Below are 17,763 nucleotides of genomic sequence, written 5' to 3'. Positions count from 1 at the left end.
GGTCCCTCTGAAGTGTGGTCCCGAACTCTAGTAGAGCTCTAACAGGTCTCCAATCTGGGGAGTAATGAATAAATTGAGGACAGATATGCCTGAAGGTAGCCCAGACCTCAAAGTATCACTTCTTTCAGTTGTGGTCCCCTTTAGAGTACAGCTGTCCGACACTGCAGCTTGCAAGGAGATGTCTGCTTTGCTTGTTCTTTGCTTCCAACACTTACCTTAGGCGAGCGCCAGCAACAGACCCCCCCCCCCAACATTTCTCTTGGCTCTTGTGGGTGCCCGACATTGCAGCTAGTGTTACAAGAAACCAAGCAAGAATAAGAATGCCCTCTGTCCAATCAGCAAATTTAATACTAATAAAATTAAAGGGGCAGCACCTTAACACCTCCAGTGTGTTTCTTTACCAAACCCAGCAAGCAAAACATAAATGTTATACAAAAGATTTTTAAATTTATTTTTTTTTCTCCACGTTTCACTTTTTTCAAAGACACTCACTCAAGCTATACCGCTGTATAGCAAATGAGAGCAGAAAGCCGGTGCTCAGGCTATGGCGTTCACTTCAAATCTTTTAAAGATGTAGCTGGCAGCTTCTTCATATAAACAGAAAATACATATTCCATAACATTCTAACGCATTTCGGCCACAGCCTTCCTTATAGCATACAATTAAAATAAAAGCCAATATATATAATCGTACAACCCCCCTAAACACAGGGGGTGGCATTAACTTAATTAAAATAGTTGAACTGATTATTATCAATTTGAGGTGAATTCATAGAACCTATATCCGTAACTTCAGTTTTTTTTCTGTTCCTACCTGCTTAATTTGTATGGAAAAATTTGGGATTATGATTGAACAACTTCAAAAAGTATAAAAAATATTTTATACCTTATATTACAGATCTTGAGGTTGGTGTAAGCATATCAAAAGTTTGTCTTCCATAAGTTGGTATTTTAGCTAAAGCATATTTTTACTATTTTTCTAGCTGAAAGAAAATGTGGATATACTTGTGAAGACTCAAACTGCTGACACCTAGATATACCTTTTGGATGATGTATAGAGAAGTAGAGCAGCTTGTTTCAGCCTGTGTCCTTCAGGAGTTTTTTTTACAGTGGCTAGGAGATGGGTCTTATGGGTTAGTTGCATGAAAAGGGCTATGCATCAGTCTACTGTCAACATTCAGAGTTCTAGAGGAACCTTAGAGACCTCTTTGTGTGCATGCTTCTGGAAAATGAAATTCTTCATTTATGTGCATGCTGTCATTCACTGCAACCCATGACAATATATTGGGTTCATTTACCACTAACCAGTCTGCTTGTTTATACTTAACCCTAGTTGTGTGCCAGGTATCTGTGTTCCCAATAGCAGTGCAGTATCCATTTGCTTAACCTGGTGTGTCAGTGGGGCTGATGTTCTCAGAGTAGAGATAGAAGAACAGAGACCCCAAACTACCAAATGGCTTCTGTGGGGGTAGCACTACAGTTAGATGCAGATGCAGTTAGATGCTGCTGTGCAGCCAATAAATTTTCTCCCCAGCTGCTTTGATTTTTCAAATGAAGGATGTTTGGCAGGAAGAGGCCATAGGGGCTACCCACTAAGTGAATTTCACCTGGTTCATCAGGAACCAGCCAAAATTCGAACAGTGTATGGCCAGCCTAAGAAGCAAAGCCCTCTACCAAAATGGCCACCTTCATACAAAAGACACAATGCAGAATAAGGCATGGAAAGTCCATAATGGAGAAAGATCAGCTGCAGGGAGCCAACATGCAATACTGGCAACTAGTCCCTTGTCCTCTGCCTGCATTTTTCAGCTTTCACAGTTCAGTCCACCCCCACACTTTCTCTCATACTTAATAAATACATATATATTTATACTACTCTCATGACTTTACATTAATTGTATACAGTTTTTATAATACAGTAGACCAGAGGTCTCTAAACTTTCCAAAGAAAGGACCAGTTTACTGATCTTCAGACTTTAGAGGGACTGGACTGTGCCCAGTGGGAGTAAACAATGTCTGGTCTTTGGTATTAAGGGGAGAAATAGTTGGTATCAGTGTGAGGAACACCATTGTTGGTGTTAATGCCAGGAATTATGCCCCACTGTTGTTGTCAGTGGCAGGAATATTGCCTCAAGGGTCGGATAAAGGCAAGCAAAGGGCAGTATCGAGCCCTGAGGCTGTAGTTTGGAGACCACTGCAGTAGACCTTTAACTATCTGATGTAATGAATTTTGAGTCATAGTGGATTAGACCTGCTATAAATGGCTGGTGTTCTTCCAGCCCAAATGTTTTCACCTAGTGGAGCTCATGGAGATTTCCTAGATCCTTGCTTCACCTTACACTGCCAGGTTGTCATTTAGATCTGTTGAAATTGTAGACTTTGGAAATAATTAGCTGTTTAGAGTTTTATCTTGGTCAAAAAGGTGTGGGAAAAAGAGTTGCACTTTATAGTGGTCATTTCGATGAGTACATCTTTTACAATAAAAGCTTGCCCTTAAAAACCCATTTTGTAAGGCATTGAGCATGGTTTTTGAAGTACAGTTTTTGAAATGAACGAAGGCAGCAGTCTACCTCATACAGGATTTGCACAGATAATTCCGAGCCTTTTGCAGTATGTGCAAGACGTTTGAAGTGTTTGAGAAGACAGCAGGATTCAGCCTTTTGTTTCCAACAAAAAGCCCCTCTATTTTTTGACACCTTCCTGTGTCTACTCGCTGTGTTTCAGTTCATTGTTTTTCCTCTATGCTTTTTCACCCGGTGACATTCTCGGTACAGACACCTGTCGAGTTTTCCCAAGCGCAAAAGATTCAGCTGGTGTTTTTAAGCTCCTTCAGTGAAGAAACGGTCTCCATTTCAGTTTAATCCAACGCTTTGTACTTTGTCTCTTTTAACACCTCAGGTGAAATTCTGAGCTGGTTATGAATTCCATTTCCTTTCAAAGCCGTATATTATTCTGTCAGATGGAAATAAAACTATTTGTAAGATTTATTTTTGTTTTTCCTTAATGGTAAACTGTATATTTTATAGAGATATGTGAAACGGCTGTTTTGAGAACTGACGACAGTACATTTATATCAGGCTGTTTTAAAGGGCTCATTTTTAGAACATTGTTTCTCTAGTAGTACAATTTTAACCCTATTTGCTATAAACCTATTTTGATATTTTCTAAGATCACTTTATGCTTGTTTTCCAAGCTGTAAACTCCTAGTGCCTTGCTCTGTTATGAAAGCTCTGATATTTAAGAGGTTGTTCTCAGCACATGCAATTGAAAACGGATGTAGTATTGCATGTTTCAGGCATTGCTTATTGCACTGCATTTTTGAAGGACCTAATTAAGATGACAAAATGTATTTTAGTGTAATAAAAGTGCATCAATTTGGACTTTCCTGCAACACACCCTGGAATTCATAAAGAGTGTCATAGACAAATGTAGGTGCCTGTGACAAATTCATGTACCTATTGCAAATGGACACATCATTTTTATCACAGGAAGGTATAGTGAGGGGTGGCACTGAGTCCAGAAAGTCCATAATGGACACTTAATTCGCAGTGTTGGGTTGCACAGCATCATTTTTTGTAAAGGCAACGGATATATATATATATATAAATTTTTTATTTTAAGGTAAGCACAGAATTATTGGTTACCAAGATGCTGTGGACTTTGCAGCCGACAGCATCATCGCAATCAAGGACTCTTCCCTGGCCTGATTCAGCTGTAATTTGGGAGATTCTAGTCAATGACCAAGTATGGCCCTTGACATATTTGAGTAATGATGCCAGCCAGCATCTCTGGTCTTTGTTTACATTCAGCTCTTTACTAGGGAATATTCCATCCAGTGGCTGAATTGGTTGCTGTTGGAAGAGAATTGTGCTTGGTACCTCTCAGCCATTTATGAGAAACCTTTTATTTTCTCAGTACTTACAAGACTTCCTGTGATTGACTGAGGTGGAGAGGCAGGCAAATAACATCAGTTTCTACTTCAGCCAATCAGGAAAGGCCTATTATTCATTGATAAAAATACAAGGATTCTCCTGAATGGCAGATGAGCACTCAGCCAGATTCTCTTTAACTTTAACATGGGAAGTTGCCTGTACTGCTGCCAAAACTCAATGCTGCTTACTGTATGTAATTGATGCTACTATAGTGCATTAGAGCACACACTGCTGTCACATTGTTCTGTAATAGAAATGAGCCAGATTGGCCCAAACAATCTAATTAAAGTGAAATTAAACTTGGAATCCTACTTTAAGTGACAATCTACTTTGAAAAAAAACTGTCTGATTTTTAGGGTAAAGGCTAGGTTCACACCTATGCAGTTTGCATTTGATCTGTTTCTGCAGTACTTTTTGCACATTCATTTTTGACACCTTTTTTTGCCATGTTTTTTTGATACATTTTGCATTTTGTTTTTGTTTGTTTTTTTTTCCAGCTTGTTTCTGGGCAGATTAAAACGTGTCAAAAATGCATCCTATGCTTTTCTGCAGCATCTCCATTGAAATCTATAGAACCAAAAATGCAACGTTTTGTGTTTAAAAACGTCCCTGACCCTTTCCACAAAACACACTGGGTAAAACGCAGAGATGTGAACCTGGCCCATAGGAAATCATGTTAAATGGACTGCTGTGCATTTCTGTAAAATGCAACAGAAAACACATAGGTGTGAACCTAGACTTAATTTGTTTGGAAGTAGTCCTCACAAGTGAGAAGGAAGACAAATTTATTAAAGTGAAACTCCAGGCAAAAAATAAAAAGTTATCCAATGCAGTGGGGCAGTCCCTGCTCTGTACGGGTCAACTGCTCGTTTTGTCTAGGGGTGAGGAGAAACTTATACTCACCCTATCCTTTGTTTCACTGCAAAACAGTATTCCCCCCATGGCCAGTGGTGGACCACTGCACAAGACAACTAGACTGCAAGGGGCAGGAGCTGCAGGGGGAGGGCTTGTGCTGGGAGGGTCGGAGGATTAGATAAATGAATCCTCTTACTACTCTCCCCTAAACAAAAATAAACAGTTCATTCATGCAGTGTGGGCACAGCATGGGAAACCTTTTTTTGGCCTGGAGATGGGCTTTAATGTTTTCCAATGTCAGGCAGAAGTGACAAAATCCAGTTTGTATGCTCCACTTTGGCTGATCAGCAGAGCTCTTCCCACTTGGAGCCCATTCTGAATAGCACTTCCAAGCCGATCAAGGGTTTCTACCACTGAGAGATCTGCCAGTGGATCAGCATGAAAGCTAGGGAACCTGCATTATCAGAGCAGAAAACATTTGCAATCTTCGTACTTCCCCCTGTACAAGCTTCCTTCATTTGACCTTTTCATTTTGTCATTGCTTTTACTAATGAAGTTTGATAAAAAAGTGAGTGAAAACAAACCCTGTGTATTGTACCTCTTCCTACTAAACACATTGTTAAACTACAGAAACAAAGTGAACATTTTGTATTTTTAGTGCATGTAACAAAATGACCAAATAAGAGTGTACTGTGTTGCAGTTTCCTGCAATCCGATAAATACACAGATGACTTGCATAAATTTTCCTGCCAAAGGATTTGTATTTTTGTCCATTCAGTTCTGTGGTTCACACAGCTCTGTCACACAGCACAGCCCTATCTGGCAGGGCAGAAGACCTGAATTTTCTTTGCTGCAGTTGAAGGCTAACTCCAGGTTTTAGACCACGTTTTATGCTACACCAATATTTAGGGTTTATCCTTATGCATAGGCAGATAACACCAACCACGAAACTCTGTACAACAGAATGGCTGCTTGTGCTGCTTTATCCTGTCCCAGTATGAGCTTTGCTGTACAGAGAAGTGCAAGAGGCTTGATACCAAATCACATTTAAATTCCCTGCTTGCATTTAAAATATTTAATTATGTAATAATAAACCATCAATCTTTTAAGGCCTGGTACTCAGCAGATCAACACCCAAAATAAAACAGTCATGTGCAGATACCACAGTGTGTTATGTTAGATTGATAAGCAGTAATACTACTGTTTGACTGCCATGCCAGATAGTGAGAATATTGTAGTATTGCTGAGATTCTGGAATTCATAGTATTAGCATTTGTGACTTTTCATCAGAAAAATGTGATGTTTTATTCCTAAGCAGGAATGCTACGTATACAGCATGAAGGTAGGGTTTATTTGTAGAATAATTTTCTCTACCCTCATTTCAGGACCTATATGAAGCTGGTGAGAAAAAATGGGGGACCGATGAAGTGAAATTTTTGACCGTTCTTTGCACTAGAAACAGGAAGCATTTACTGAAAGGTAATTTGAACTGTTTTGATGTTGGTTCCCTTGATTTCATCCCTGCTCCATAATTCTTAGAACATAATGGGGTTGATTTACTAAAACCAAAGTGCAAAATCTGGTGCAGCTGTGCATGGTAGCCATTTTGCTTCTAACTTCAGCTTGTCCAGTTAAGCTTTGACAAAAAAACTTGGAAGCTGATTGGTTTCCATGCAGAGCTGCACCTGATTTTGCACTCTACAGTTCTGGTAAATCAAATTCATTGCATAATTAGTTGCTTTACACCCCGGTCAAACTGAGTGCAACTTGGCATGCAATTTGCATTCCATGCGACTTGCAAATCATATGCCAAGTCACACCCTATCATCAGCAATTATAGCGGTCATATCGGTGCGGTTCCAACTTGGTCGGAGCCGCATCAATTTCTAAAGTAGTACATGCACTACTTTTGTGCAATTTGCATAGACATCTGTGTCTGTTCCTTGAATTTGGTATTTTCTTTCACTTTAACTCTCATGATAATGTTTAAAAGGAAAGAGGGGGCCACAGGCAGCAATAAACACCTGACCGATGTTCTAATACTTCTCCACTCTATCCAAATTGTAATACATTTTTCCTTTAGTTAAAGTTTAAGCCGGGTCCCAATGATAGAGCATGATTTTTATTTTTAATCCAGCCTGTCTTTTATCAACACTAGTTCTGCTAATTCACAGGAAAGTCCTGGGTGGCTACAAGGGAATTCATTTTCATTTATTTCAGGTACTTGTATAGCGCCGTCAATTTACGCAGCGCTTTGTACATTCACTTACCAATCCCTAACCCTCAAGGGGTGTACAATCTAAGGTCCTTAACTTACATTCATACATACACATACTAGGGACAATTTATACAGGATCCAATTAACCTACCAGCATGTCTTTAGAGATAATCAAGAGTGCTGCTGACAGCATTCACACAGAACTGAAAGAAATTTACAACCTCTCTGCTTCTTGTGTTATCACAAATAGGGGGAGATTTACTAAAAGTGGCACACTGAGTTTGATTGGCTACCATGCACAGCTGCACCAGATTCTAACTTCAGCTTGTTCAATTACATTTTGACAATAAAACCTGGAAGCTGATTGGGTTCTATGCAGAACTGCACTAGATTTTGCACTCACCAGTTTTAGTAAATCTCCCCCATAGTACTGTATCTGTTCAATCAAATCTAAAAACGAGGGCAGAGCACTGTGTACCTGCTCAGTAAAGTTTTTTTACCTTTTTGTTTCCCACTTCCTCAGTAATCAGATGATCCTGGAAAACACATACTAGTGGTGCTGGAGCATCCTGCTTGCTGTTCCTCACCTACATAAAGCTGGATGTAAAAATAAATTTCATTGTTAGGATGTTTGTCACAGCCACCAATTTAAAATCAAACCTACTATGGATGTTTGAATGTGATTAGTGATACAAGAGGCAGAGGGAGGGGGGGATGTTCCATTTTTGAACTGGCAAGAGGTCAAAAAGGACTGTTTTTAAAGCCGATTCTTTTATCCTATTTTTCTTTGGATCTGGGCTTTCTAAATGAGGTAGGTCATAATTAGAGGTGTTTTGAGGTTGAGGTTTATTAAGACTGCAGGGAATGCTTCTTATGGTCCCTGCAGTCTTAAGAGACAACAAATCTTCCTCTGTTCATCATTTTTATTTTATTATTTTGTATTTTTTTTCTGCCTAAAAAGATGTTTTTAACTGACGGGTATAATTCAATATTTATTAAAAATGCTATGTTTAGTTGATCTGAATCTGTTATTGCCCCCTTCTTCAATATTCTGTTTTGAGGCATCCATCTTGTCCATGTTCTTTGAAGTGTACGGTGTGAGCACAGCTTGAGCTTGGCCTTTTCTTCTCTTACATTTTACAGTTTTCGATGAATATAAAACGATTTCAAAAAAAGATATCGAGGCCAGTATAAAATCTGAGATGTCTGGACACTTTGAAGATGCTCTACTGGCCATTGGTAGGTGTTTTATGATCTAATTGTTCTCTTACTGTTTGTACTCCAGAGATAGGGATGTTCTATGGCTCTTTCTTTAGAATGGCTGGTCGGTTGAGGAAGGATGACTGGCAAAATGTTTAAAGTAACATTGAAAGTGTTATTAAGAAATAGGCCCTGATGTGTTATATTTAAAGACTCTGTTGCCATAAAAAGGCAATTAAAGCCTACGTTTAGTTAACAAAATAGCAAAGGGGAGGTTACATGCTCTGTCTGAGGTGTCCATTGTGTTGCCTTGTTTAGAAGAAATATTCCTTTTCTGATTTTTTTTTTTTTTTTTTTTTTTTTCTTTTTCCCCACCACTGTAATCTTCTGTTGTGGCTGGGGTTAATACTTCTATGAATGGAAGAGGAGAGGAATGGAATGGGTGGGTATAGTCAGGCACGTTTTGATGACTGCCTGTCACAGCTCCTTCTGCTCTATTAACCCCACTGCACTGGAAGATTATGGTGGAGGGATTGAAGGGAAGACGATTTCTACTAAACCAGGAGGCAGCAGTACAAGGGACACATCACATTGAAGGGAAGTCATGCCCCGTGTGTGTGGTTTTTTTTTTTCTTCCTTTCATTATTAACCTTTTTGCTGCTGAACTTCCAAACTTTACTGCATTGAAGACCCCAGCTTGTTGAAAAATTATCTGCATTAAAAACTTCAGATTCAAATATTGGCGTCTGCTGTGATATGTGGTTTCCTCTGCAGGCCTTTACGTTACTGCAGCACACAGTAGTGAGGTAGGAACTGGCAGAAGAAACCACAGTGGACAGCAGGGGATCAGATATCCGACATCTCCAGAAGTGTGCTGGATGCTGAGGGGCTTGCAGCAAGCTTAGCAAGCAAGTTTGGCAGTGCGGGCAGTGGGACAGGTTCATAGGTGTGTGCACAGCCTATTGCATTAGGATGTGCACCCTAAAGGCTCAAACGTGTGTCTGCATATAAATGGCCCAGGCACATTGATCTCCTTGCCGGCACAGTGAAAGAGAGGTGCGTAGGTACTTCTCCTATGGCAGAGCCAGTAAGAGGGAGATCTTTACCATCTTCCTGCCGGCACAGAGCAATAGCGTTAATGCGCATGGGGTGACACCTGGCACACCCTGTGCGCATGCCTATGGACCGGTTTTATTCGTTTTTTTGCAGAGATGCTAACTTAAAACAATTCTGTTAACTTTAAAAAAAGTAATAACTCTTCCACTGCTATAGCCATGTTCCCAACATTTAAGTAAATTCCCAGTCACTATAGCAGCCCTATCGCCACCCAATTATTTCTACAGTATTGTGAAGCTCCCTTTGGTGTGTGACCTCCCCCTTTTGCCATGTGTCCCAGGCTCACGTGAGTGCCTGGGACCTCCATGGTGGTATCAGGAGAGATTTGGTCTCATTATTCTAGTATGAACCCAGAATCATTCAGCTCAAAAGTGCAGAGTTGATTTTGGAAGGCTTTTAGACCCCTGATGTCTCCTTAAAGAGAACCAGTTACCTGCTATCGCATGGAGGTTTGTCAGTTCTCGTGATGGTGATAAAGTAAAATTTTCATGCAGTCTAATTTGTTTGCACTGCTCTAGGTAACTCCCAGACACATAATTTGTTAGGCTATTGTATACTGAAGAGTTGCTAACTTGTAGGCTAGCTGCTCTGTCATTACAACAAATATAAGCGAATGCCATCTGGTTTATTTAGCAGTTTGAGATGCTTATGATTTGAAAACACCCTGCTTTTTAGATACGTCTAGAATTTTTTAAAAATGTGTCTCTATAGATGGTTTCTATATGGGCACTGTGAATAACTATGAATCACTGGATGAAAAGCCCTATATCTAAGCAGAGAAAAGATCGATTTGTTATGTGATATTGACCGACCTATTTGTCACACTGTGTGATTCACTTCGGTGAAGATAATGGTGACAGCCAGTGCACATAAATCTGGTTGTCCACACTCTACCCCCTGACTGCCTGGGTGATGACATTTCTACATTATGTTCTACCTAGGTGTATGCTACATCTGTATTAATAGTAAGTCAGTCAGTGGTTTCATTTATATTAGGGCTGCTTAATTTTCAATTCCCTTCTAATCTATTATGCATTTTCCCTTACAGTGAAATGTGCAAAAAGCAGGCCTGGTTACTTTGCCGAAAGATTGTATAAATCCATGAAGGTGAGTTATCCGCCGCTCAATTAAATCTTTTACTGCATCTTACATCAGTGAGCAAATTCAATATAGGGAGCAAAGCTGGGATCTCTAGAGGTTCCAGTCTATGAAGTTTCTATATAGAACATATTGTGCGCTAAGAGCTTCTGAGGCTTTCTCCACACTTATAATTATCATTGCTGATCCTAAAACACAGATGAGGCTGTTGAGATTTGAAATGAGAACTTGAACACCATCGGTGTGATCCAGTGTGTATGTATATTGGAAAATGAATAACGTTTATGTTGCATTGGGGAGTACCTAGTAGCATACCTGCTTTTTATTCTTCACAACTATGTTTTTTTTATGCTAAAATGGATTTTGGTTATTGGCTTTTTGAAGCGCTAATGATGCTTAAAACACAGTCTCCATTTTCGTTGTGATCAGAGGGGTCTTCTCAGAGCTTCTCTGTACATAGTTCTCTGCACTATGTACAACTTTGTATCCTCTTACAGTTTTTTCTTTCTCATTTGGCTACTACCAAAACAATCCTGGCTACCTGTGAACTTTAGATATATGTATAAAACACAATTTAAAGCAGTTAAAAGGATTTGTGTGGGAATAAAAAAAAATTCATATTCACCTCTATGGCTGCAAAATCTGTCTGCAGCATGCGCTGAGAGGCTGAGCCAGTTGCCGATCAGGCATCTGGGGGGATTCTGACATCATTGTCGGGAACCTTCCAGTACCTGGCTCTGTGACATGGGCTGAGAGCTTTTGGCTGATTCTGAGTCATGGGAATGCAAAAGCGCGCTAGTGAGACCCATAAAAGTAGTATGGCCAAAAATGTTTTGGCTTTTAACCACTTCCCATCCGGCCCATGTACATAAACAGACAGGAGCAGGGCAGGAGCGGGTTGCCGTTTATAAATGGCACCCGCATTCACAGCCTGTGTGCGCTCACTGGGAGAGCGCAGCACCGCGATCCGGTGCCCGCTGTGTCCTCCGGAACTTAGAAACTGGACATGTAACTTTCCTTTGACATCAGTTTGTTAGCAGTGTTTCAGTATCCATAAACCACTTCATGTCCTGCCCATGTATATAAACGGCCAGACGGGAGCAGTGCAGGGGCAGGTTGCTGTTCATAAATGGTGCCTGCATTTTCAGCCTGTGCACACTCCCTGGGAGCGCATGGGACCGCGAACACAGATTGCTGCATGGGACCTCTGTGTGAGGTTCCGATTCATGTGACCACTGATTGGCCAATCAGTGATCACATGAATAGTAGTAAGCAAGATGTCACTTCCTGACATCATTGCTTACTACTTGTGAAATCTGTGAATGATCACAGAGGTCACATGGTACAAAGCTATTCACAACAGCCTTATACCATGTGACAAGCTGTGACCAATCGCAGCTCTCATAGTATTTCTCAATGGCTGCAAGAATGCAGTCGGAGAGAAGGAGAAATGATTGCTTTTACTGCCTTTTATGGGTGTAAAAGCAATCGGTGTAAAAAAAAAACAAAAAAATCTTCATCACCCCCCTACAAGTACTAGTGTCACTATGGTGACACTGTATTGCTAGGGTGACAGTCAGTATGTTAAAAAAAAAAATAAAAATGTAAAAAAAAAATTAGAAAAATTATTTTTAGTTATAAACTAATTTTGGGGTGTTTTTTTTGTTTACTAGAAAGATAACTGAATACATTTTGGCCAAGATGTTTGAAGAAAGATTATTTATTTGCAAAATTTTCTATGGGGTTGAGATCTGGAGACTGGCTAGGCCACTCCAGGACCTTGAAATGCTTCTTACGAAGCCACTCCATCGTTGCCCGGGCGGTATGTTTGGGATCATTGTCATGTTGGAAGACCCAGCCATGTTTCATCCTCAATGCCCTTGCTGATGGAAGGAGGTTTGCACTCAAAATCTCACGATACATGGCCCCATTCATTCTGTCCTGTACATGGATCAGTCGTCCTGGTCCCTTTTGTGGAGAAACGGCCCCAAAGCATGATGTTGCCACCCCCATGCTTCACAGTAGGTATGTTGTTCTTTGGATGCAACTCAGCATTCTCTCTCCTCCAAACACGACGAGTTATGTTTCTACCAAACAGTTCTATTTTGGTTTCATCTGACCATATGACATTCTCCCAATCCTCTTCTGGATCATCCAAATGCTCTCTAGCAAACTTCAGACGGGCCTGGACATGTACTGGCTTAAGCAGGGGGACACGTCTGGCACTGCAGGATCTGAGTCCCTGGTGGCGTAGTGTGTTACTAATGGTAGCCTTTGTTACGTTGGTCCCAGCTCTCTGCAGGTCATTCACTAGGTCCCCCCGTGTGGTCCTGGGATTTTTGCTCACCGTTCTTGTGATCATTTTGACCCCACGGGGTGAGATCTTGCGTGGAGCCCCAGATCGAGGGAGATTATCAGTGGTCTTGTATGTCTTCCATTTTCTAATTGCTCCCACAGTTGATTTGTTCACACCAAGCTGCTTGCCTATTGCAGATTCAGTCTTCCCAGCCTGGTGCAGGTCTACAATTTTGTTTCTGGTGTCCTTCGACAGCTCTTTGGTCTTCACCATAGTGGAGTTTGGAGCGTGACTGTTTGAGGTTGTGGACAGGTGTCTTTTATACTGATAACAAGTTCAAACAGGTGCCATTGATACAGGTAATGAGTGCAGGACAGAGGAGCCTCTTAAAGAAGGTGGTACAGGTCTGTGAGAGCCAGAAATCTTGCTTGTTTGTAGGTGACCAAATACTTATCTTCCACCATAATTTGCAAATAAATTCTTTCCAAATCAGCCAATGTGATTGTCTGGATTTTTTTTCTCATTTTGTCTCTCATAGTTGAGGTCTACCTATGATGCCAATTACAGGCGCCTCTCATCTTTTTAAGTGGGAGAACTTGCACAATTGGTGGCTGACTAAATACTTTTTTGCCCCACTGTATATATAAAATATATGCACAGTTTTAAAGATTTGGCATACATGCAATATAGGTTGCTGTTGTAAAAGTGGGTGTTCCGTATTGAAACTGTCTGTGTATATAAAAAAAAAAGGTACCTGGTCGAGTTAGTGTGGTCCCCAGTTTTCTGAATGTGAGGAGGAGAGCTATAAATACATATCTTAAAATATTTTCTTCAGCTCTGTGTCACTTCGGCAGCTTCTCAGAGGAAGAAGCAACAGTGTCATACGCTCTCCTGGTAATGTCCGGGTATTTTTCTCTCTCGCTGAAGGATTTGTTCTTTTAAGCTCCAGTGGAGCCGAACCACATGTGACAAATGAAGAGAGAAACCGCAGCTCCACTTGGCATTCATTAAAGCTCTGCTGTCTGCTCAGGGCAGGGAGAGAGCTAAAAAGCTAGAGTGAACAAAAGAGCACAAGGAAGAGAAAAAGACACAAAAACCCAAAGTTGACTTTGCAGTATAATTACTGCATAGTTGCATCTGTGCTGGACATACGATAACAAAAACCCCAAAACGTTTTGGGCTATCGTAATTGGATAATTCTGGGGGTGATGCTAAAATCTCCTTTTATTTTGGCTAGACTAGGATTGTTGAAGAACCATGTCAGTTTTTTGTTTGACATCTATATTCCATTGGAGAGATTTTTCTTTACTTCCTGTCCTATAGACACAACAGAAAATAAGAGAAATGCACTCCAAAGTGAGGTAAATCCCCTCTTGCACAGTTGTCACTGGAATATGTTTTAATATTCCCCTCCTATTCCTGTTCTGGCGACAGCTCAAAAAGCAGTTTTTTTCCCTTTTTAAAGTAGTTGTAAAGATTCTTTATTATTTAAAAAAAAAAAAAAACATGTTATACTTGCTATTTGCAATGGTTTTGCACAGAGCAGCCCTAAACCTCCTCTTCAGCTGGCAATCGTTGCTCCCTCTCTTCTCCGAATTCCACTTGCAATGGTTGCACTTGTGTGGTCTTGATCCCGTGTCAGCTGTGCGTCTCCATAGACACACACACAGCCCGCCCCTCTCTCCCTCCTCACAGGACTGGACTGACAGCAGTAGGAGCCAATGGCTACTTTTGTCTTCTGTGAGAAGAAAGAGAGGGGAGAAGAGCTGTTCCAGACAGGCATAGTGCAGGATCGAGATCAGACTGAGGCCAATGCCTAGTACACAAACTGAGAAAATTGGACAAAAAAAAATGCTTTCAGAGCAGTCGTTTGATAATCCAATCGTTTGTACACAGCTTTCGAGAGCTGATCACGATAGTTCTTGCAAAAATATCCAAAAGGACAAGCACGAACGTTTGTGTAAGATAAGAGAACAAACTTTTTCCATGTAATTGGTATAGCATTTGTACGGAAAAAAAAATCTAGTGACCAAGACCACACATGCTCGGAAACAAAATAATACATTAATCATTTCTACATCTGTATTTTGTTTTACGAGAATTTTCTTGACTTTAGCAACCTATTCATTTTCGATATGAGACTAGCATACAAAAACAAAACAAAAAAATGGATGATCAGTCATCCAATATTCTCATCATGTTTACTAGGCTGTAGGGTGTAAGGTAAGGAGGGGGCGTGGGGGAGCAGCTTTTGAAAGTGTTTTTTTTTTTTTTTTTTTTTTTTATATGCCTTTTCTAATGTACCGTATTTTCCGGCGTATAAGACGACCCCCTACTTTTCCTGTTAAAATGTAGTGTTTAGGCTATACTCGCCGTATAAGACTACCCCTCTTCCAATGCACACCAGTGGGAAGAATCGTGCCCCATCATTGGTGTCAGTGGGAAGAATAGTGTTCCATCATTGGTATCAGTGGCAGGAATAGTGCCCCGTCATTGGTATCAGTGGGGGGGAATCGTGCCCCATCATTGGTGTCAGTGGGAGGAATAGTGCCCCATCATTGGTGTCAGTGGGAGGAATAGTGCCCCATCATTGGTGTCAGTGGGAGGAATAGTGCCCCATCATTGGTGTCAGTGGGAGGAATCGTGCCCCATCATTGGTGTCAGTGGGAGGAATAGCACCCCATCATTAGTGTCAGTGGGAGGAATAGCACCCCATCATGGGTATCAGTGGGAGGAATAGTGCCCCATCATTGGTATCAGTGGGGGGAATCGTGCCCCATCATTGGTATCAGTGGGGGGAATCGTGCCCCATCATTGGTGTCAGTGGGAGGAATCGTGCCCCATCATTGGTGTCAGTGGGAGGAATCGTGCCCCATCATTGGTGTCAGTGGGAGGAATAGTGCCCCATCATTGGTGTCAGTGGGAGGAATAGTGCCCCATCATTGGTGTCAGTGGGAGGAATAGTGTCCCAACATTGGTGTCAGTGGGAGGAATAGTCTCCCATCATTGCTGTCAGTGGGGGGTGGAATAGTGCCCCATCATTGGTGTCAGTGGGGGGGGGGGAGGAATAGTTGCCCCATCGTTGGTGTCAGTGGGGGGGGGGGAATAGTGCCCCATCGTTGGTGTCAGTGGGGGGGGGGGAGGAATAGTGCCCCATCGTTGGTGTCAGTGGGAGGAGTATTGCCCCATCATTGGTATCAGTGACACCAATGATGGGGCACTATTCCTACCAATGACACTTGCTGGCCCCTGTTCTAGTATGGTGCTGCTGCAGCCAGCATATGTGGTTGCAGCAGCACCTCTGGACTGCACACTTACCGGCCGCTCCTTCACTCGATTTTCGCGGGGCCGCTCGGCTCCGCCTCCTCGCCGGTGATTGGCCGCCTGTGTGCCTTTCCTGAGCTACAGTTCTGGCGGCCAATCACCGGTGAGGAGGCGGAGCTGAGCAGCCGCGCGAACATCCAGTGGCCGAACCGAATGAAGGAGCAGCCGCGCTTCCTGGACCGGATCGTCGTGGGACCGGAGCCAGGTAAGAGACAGCAGCCCCTGCCCAGCCCTGTACTTAGTGTCCCTTGGAAGGGGGGGGGGGCGGCGGCGGCACCGCGCTGCCCCCCTAAAAAGTGTCAGTATGCCGTATACCGGCGTATAAGACGACCCCCGACTTTTGAGAAGATTTTCAAGGGGTAAAAAGTCGTCTTATACGCCGGAAAATACGGTATTCTTTCTCATGCCAATAGTGTCAAATATAATGTATGCCATTGTGTAAAAAAAAAAAATGTTCCAGTAGTTTTCTACTCTAATAATAATGAAGTCAAATAGGCCAAATTCAAAATGGTGTAGTGGATAAAACACTTGCAATAAATAGTTTGTTGTATAAAAAGAGAATTAATTCCATGATCTCTTGGTGGCAAAAGTCTTTATAAGGTGGGCCTATTACATTGCATCTCAAGAATCCTCAATTGTACCTAAGCAATCATTTTCACTTATGTACTCCAATGGGGTACTTGTTCTGTTATATTAACAGTGAATACATTCTCATGTCACAGGGCCTAGGCACAGACGACAACACGCTTATCAGAGTGATGGTTTCCCGCTGTGAAGTTGACATGTTGGAAATCCGTTCAGAGTTCAAGAAGATGTATGGCAAGTCTCTGCATTCCTTTATCAAGGTGAGAGCAATGCACTGTGGAATCAAAGGTAGGAATCAAACCCAGATTTCACGGTTTTTGAAGGAGCACTTTACAAAGTGAGTTTTGTTGCAGTGGCCTTTAAGTAAAGGCGTCAAAGTACTAAACATTACAACAAAGCATGGAGCTCATCCTGAGTATGAATTTGTCAGGCATGACTGTCCCATGTCCACATATACAGTCATGGCCAAAAATATTGGCACCCCTATTAATGCACCACTTCACCCAGAAAATTGTTGCAATTAAAAATGTTCAGGCATTCTCATGTTTATTTCTTTGGTTTGTATTGGTATGACACAAAGTGAAGAAACAAAATTCCTGATACATTCCACACCCCTTGGAAATAATAAATCAATCACTTCCTGTAACCATCATTGAGTTTCTTACACCTCTCTACTGGAATTTTGGACCACTCTTCTTTTGCAACTGCTCCAGGTCTCTCAAGTTAGGGTTCCTTTTCTCAACTGCTGTTTTGAGATCTCTGTACAAGTACTCTATAGGATTGAGATCTGGACTCATTGCTGTCCAGTTCAGTACTCTCCAGCACTTTGTCTTAAACCCTTTCTAGGTGCTTTTTGATGTGTGTTTTGGATCATTGTCCGGCTGCAAGACTCATGACCTCTGACAGAGTCTTACAGCCCTACACTGCACCCCAGAATTCTTTGGTAGTCTTTAGATTTCATAATGCCATGCAACATGAATGCCAGTGCCTGAAGAAATTTGAGCATGTCTAAACATTTGTAATTGCAGCAATTTTCTGGGTGAAGTGGTGCATTATTGGGGGTGCCAATATTTTTGGCCATGACTGTATATGTAGACATTGGACAGTCATGCCTGACAAATTCAAAAGTGGTGCATTATC

General features: G+C 41.6%; 1 protein-coding gene across 3 annotated transcripts in view; it reads left to right on the top strand.

The window, feature by feature from the left end:
• ANXA4 (annexin A4) overlaps window positions 1-17,763 on the top strand; it is a 109,549-nt gene that overhangs the window by 90,933 nt on the left and 853 nt on the right. For all 3 annotated transcript variants that reach the window (XM_089687194.1, XM_089687195.1, XM_089687193.1), the window contains 4 exons: window positions 6,172-6,265; window positions 8,148-8,243; window positions 10,369-10,427; window positions 16,761-16,883. In XM_089687194.1, the coding sequence (XP_089543320.1) occupies window positions 6,172-6,265; window positions 8,148-8,243; window positions 10,369-10,427; window positions 16,761-16,883 (372 nt within the window). The remainder of the gene's footprint in view (window positions 1-6,171; window positions 6,266-8,147; window positions 8,244-10,368; window positions 10,428-16,760; window positions 16,884-17,763) is intronic.

Source organism: Staurois parvus, unplaced genomic scaffold (assembly GCF_062004578.1).
Source record: "Staurois parvus isolate SC_StPar_1 unplaced genomic scaffold, SC_StPar_1.0 ptg000420l, whole genome shotgun sequence".
Lineage (NCBI taxonomy): Eukaryota > Metazoa > Chordata > Amphibia > Anura > Ranidae > Staurois > Staurois parvus.
This window is presented reverse-complemented; position numbering and strand designations above follow the sequence as displayed.